Below are 4476 nucleotides of genomic sequence, written 5' to 3'. Positions count from 1 at the left end.
GTATATATATAGATGTAAAATACTGGAGGTTAAGTTTAAGTTGTTGACTTGTAAGTTGGTTATGCTTTCTTGATTCTGATGATTCTTGTTTGTAACTGAAAGTTGTTGAAGTTGTTCGAGTCTTTGAAAAGAGTCTGTACTGATATTTGGCCTAAGGGCAAACTTGTAATTTCTGTTGTAATATGAATTGAGCTTATAAGGGGATTTACTTAACAGATTCGCCAATGTCATTATTCATAGAGCATGGAATTTCCCATTTACAACATATAGTATAATTTTATTTTATGTTCTTTTTGAGAGAGAGAGAGAGAGAGAGAGAGAGAGAGAGAAAGAGATTCAAATATGGAGGCACCAAGACATAGCTGCTTGAAGCTTGAGCTCAAAGACGCCGATGCAATCTTCGTCAAAGGGTCCTGGTTCGATTCTCGATTCGAACTCTTCCTCACCGATGGCCATCACGCTTGGATTTTCCGCGGTAATCTTCTTCTTATCTATTTTTTATATTGATTTTTTTAAAAAAAAATTATTTATCAGATATCCTAGTTTCCTCTCAACTACCTGTTTATATATATACACTGCAGCGTCGGAAGAGGAGGTGAGAAGCCGAGCGGCACAGTGGGACCAACCTTTATCGGAGTACGTGGCATTGGCCGAGCGATACTTGGGCTTTCAACAGCCCGATTCACTTTATGGCTTTGCTGATGCCGGAGATGGCCATAAAAGGGTTTGTTTTGTACTTTTTTCTCTTCTCTCCCTCCTAACATGAAAAATATTCAATTTATTCTTGACACATTATTATTCACTACTTTATTCATTTATACTTTTTTTGGGGGGAGAAATATTTTCTTTCAGTTATAATGCATGATAAGAAAGATATAATAATTGAAAGGGATTTATGTATATTGTATAAAGGGAAATTAGTGAAAATAGTTGCAAAATGATATTTTTTTTTGGTATAAGACACCGAGTGTGTTATTTAAGTGTCGAGTGTCTAAAAAAAAGGTCTATTTTGCCAAACACACACATGTTGAGAATATTGAAATTTGGAGCAGGATTTCTTTTTTTTTTTTTTTAACTAACACACTATATATAGCTAGCTAGCAGGAAAACATAGTAGTTAATGAAATAGTTAAGAAAATCATAACTTGATATGTTAAGAATAAATATGTATTTGTGGAGTGCTTGTTGTATGTATTTTTCTTTGGCTGTAATCTAAGAAGCGTGACTATCATGCACAGTTGTGCTACTTTGTTAATTTATCATGTCGTGTCCTGATTTGCAGTTGTCATGGTCTTTTGAGAAGGAAGGGACTAAGCTACAATGGCGGTGGAAATGTGAACCAGCCCCTGATAGTAAGAAAACTACAGCAGAGATATTGGACTTTCTTATGGATGCAAACATAAGACTAAGTGTAAGTATGCTAGTCTTTGGTGTGTTCATAGCTTTGCTATCTTGACAATTTAGCTCTTCTGTGTATATACTTTTTGATGAGTGTAGCATAGGAAAAATATGAAATCCAGCCATCTGAATTCCATGAGTGATTGATAATTAATAAATCTAATGTCAAGTTATAATTTAGAACTTTGATATTGTTTCCGTTTGCTAGCTGAAGTGCCAAAAGTTTGGCAGGAAGCAAAATCTATGCTCCACTGTGGTTCCCCTTTGTTGGAGCTTGTGTTACACTAGTTGAACTTATTGTATGATGAAACTTTTCTAAGGTTCTACTCCTAGTTCGTAGTACTTCTATTACCAATTCACCATGTCTTGTAATATTTTTCCATTGTTAACATGTGAACAATATCTAGCTCTAGGCTCCGAGTTTTTGTGGGATGATAGGAAGTCATAGATTTTGATCATTTGGAAACCGTTTAGACAATATCATGCATTATATAGGGCCACAGTAGATTTTTGCATCTCTTACTAATGGAAGAACCTGTCTTCCATTACTTCAAGTACCAATTTACTATGTCTTATGATGTTTTCCCATATAGTTAACAAGTGAATAATATCTAGGTTTCTAAGTTTGTGGGATGATAGAGAGCCATGGATTTTGATCATTTTGCAACTGTCTAGGCAATATCATGCATTACTAACGGAAGAACCTATCTTCATATAGGAGGAAGTTGTCATAAAAACTCAATCTTTTGAGAGATTGAAAGTGGAAGCTGAGAAGTCTTTGGCACAGAGTGAGAAGATTAGCAAGGAGAAAGTGGAGTTTGAATCTGCATTATATGCAAAGGTGTGCACTTTATGATACTCAAATGTTTCTTTGTTAAATTGTCAAGAATTGAAGAAGGAGATTGATACTTTACTACATATAGTTTCCTCAAAACAGTAGTGTTGGATTTGATTATTGTTAGTTATTAACTTAATGATTGCTTACTTGGGTTTAAAAGAGAGAGAATTTCCCTTTTTTTCATTTAAATCTTCGGTTTTTATGCTCATAGTTTCTCAAAGTCTTGAATTCGAAGAAAGAAAAACTCAGAGATTTGCGAGATCAGCTTACAGAACAGGGTGCTGCTGTTGGGAAATTGCCACAAGAAGAGGAAGATGAATTCACAGACACAACTAAAAGTTTCGATGATAGAAGTGATGATGAGAAAAGTGAGGAAGAATCTTCGAAGAACATCACATGCACTTTAAAGGATGCTCAGACAAGCAGGCCTCGTGGCCGAAAGAGGACCATGCGGAATTAGAGTTTCCTCTTTGTGTAGATTATCCAACAGTCTTATGTCAATACCAACACTGCTTCATAACTAATGCATACTTTAGAATATGTATTGTTAGGTCCTTTCTCAACACCAACACTGCATCATAACTAATGCATACTTTAGAATATGTATTGTTAGGTCCTTTCTGTATATATATTTCTTTGGATATTGACAAGCTCTTTTTTTTTCTTTTAATGTTGTGATCAAGAATTCAAAGCTATTTATTTAGTTTCACTTCACATGGTAAAGAAAGCAGAAAAATAGGTGGAAAAAGATTAAGACATTACATGCACTAAATACATGCATAAATTCTTCTATAGTTGTTAAATCTTTGACTATTTATGGATTTTTATTTAAGGAGTTGTACCTAATTAGAGGGCCTGAATTTTGGTTATTGGGTACAAAGCAATCTTATTTACTTATGGTCATATTATAGTGTTTAAATAACAATAAGCTATTGGATTTCCCGACACCAAATGGGGATGGGGTTGGGCTCCAATCGACCACACGGGGATCAGGCTCTCTCTTTGGTGGTGGTGGTTTCGTGGGGCTGCAAGATTCTACCACAATGAGGGTTGTGGGGTGGCAGTGTGAGGAGAATCGGTATGGGTGGTGGTGGTCGACAACTGTGGAGGCTCGACGGGGGACTTGGGGAACAATGAACAAAAGCGTCTCAAGTGTGGTCGGAGGCTTGCAGTAGGAGGCGGTTTGGTCGGGCGTTGTGGTAAGCCCATGGGGACAGTGCTCAAAGCATGGTAAATCAGCTTGTATTGTGCCTCAAGCTAGTATTGTGCCTTTATTGGCTTGTCTTGTGCCTTCTCATCTAGTTTGGTGCCTTCTCAGGTTTTTTATGCCTTCTCATGCTTTATAATGAATAACTATGATCTAATGGTAGCACCTTTGTTGGGGTTAGGCTATAAACAACTTTAGTTTTGTGTTACAACTCAAAATAAAAGATACAAGTAATCTAACTTTAATGATAGTAAACACAAATTACATAAACACTAAGAGAGCAAAGTGCATAGTACACCTTTCTTGAAGAACAACCCTTAGAACATAAAATCACAAAGATATGATTTTATGTGAAACATAAAAGTTGCAAGGCTTGACACAAATGTAGATTTGTTGTCTAAAAATCTCACTTTTCCTAGCCTTCTCAATGGAAATGCTTAAAGCTACTACAATGGAATGAGATTGGGATACACAAGCCTTGGGTCTTCATACAAGCCAAGCTTTCTTGATGAGGATCTTGGAGAAAACTAGTAATCTCCAAAGCTAGAGAGAGAGAGAGTTCTTCTTTTTGAGAGAGAGAGAGAGAGAGAGATGTGAGTGATTTGTTCACCAATTAACTCATATCAACCCTTTAAATAGTATATGACCCTCATTAGACTTAACCAATGAGGTTAGAACATTTAAATTTAAGTTTTGGAGCTAAAACACGTAATTGTATGGACACGTACGAACAACCCAGGTGACACATCGCCTGGCATAAGGCGATGCATCGCCTACCAGGTGATGCGTCACCTAGCACCAGGAGACGTGTCATACGGACTACCATTTTTTGGTAGTGTGACGCGTTGCCTCCCAGAGGCGACACATCGTCGATGCCTCTGTTTTGACGCTCCAAAGTTTGTCTCAAAACACCGCCAAATGCTCCCAAATTTTTTGGGTACTCTTATATACTTTAAAGAAACACTTTGGACCCAAAAAGGTGATTTATAAATGCCTATAACGAAAGTCAACTTTCACATGTTGACTTTTGTAA

General features: G+C 36.6%; 1 protein-coding gene across 1 annotated transcript; it reads left to right on the top strand.

Annotated features, from left to right (window-relative positions):
- The first annotated feature begins 246 nt into the window (after positions 1 to 246).
- LOC133819039 (DNA repair protein XRCC4) lies at positions 247 to 2950 on the top strand. The gene is made up of 5 exons (XM_062252181.1): positions 247 to 475; positions 582 to 724; positions 1283 to 1411; positions 2117 to 2239; positions 2448 to 2950. Exons 1-5 carry the CDS (start codon positions 343 to 345, stop codon positions 2694 to 2696), a joined length of 777 nt encoding a protein of 258 aa, XP_062108165.1. The 5' UTR covers positions 247 to 342; the 3' UTR covers positions 2697 to 2950.
- Positions 2951 to 4476: the final 1526 nt, after the last annotated feature.

Source organism: Humulus lupulus, chromosome 2 (assembly GCF_963169125.1).
Source record: "Humulus lupulus chromosome 2, drHumLupu1.1, whole genome shotgun sequence".
Classification (NCBI taxonomy): Eukaryota; Viridiplantae; Streptophyta; class Magnoliopsida; order Rosales; family Cannabaceae; genus Humulus; species Humulus lupulus.
This window is presented reverse-complemented; position numbering and strand designations above follow the sequence as displayed.

Excerpts from the sequence above, each read along its gene's own strand:
- LOC133819039 (XM_062252181.1), top strand. The coding sequence starts at position 343 with ATGGAGGCACCAAGACATAGCTGCTTGAAGCTTGAGCTCAAAGACGCC. Across the intron at positions 476-581 it reads TCACGCTTGGATTTTCCGCG|CGTCGGAAGAGGAGGTGAGA; the intron begins GTAATCTTCTTC and ends TATACACTGCAG. Across the intron at positions 725-1,282 it reads CCGGAGATGGCCATAAAAGG|TTGTCATGGTCTTTTGAGAA; the intron begins GTTTGTTTTGTA and ends CCTGATTTGCAG.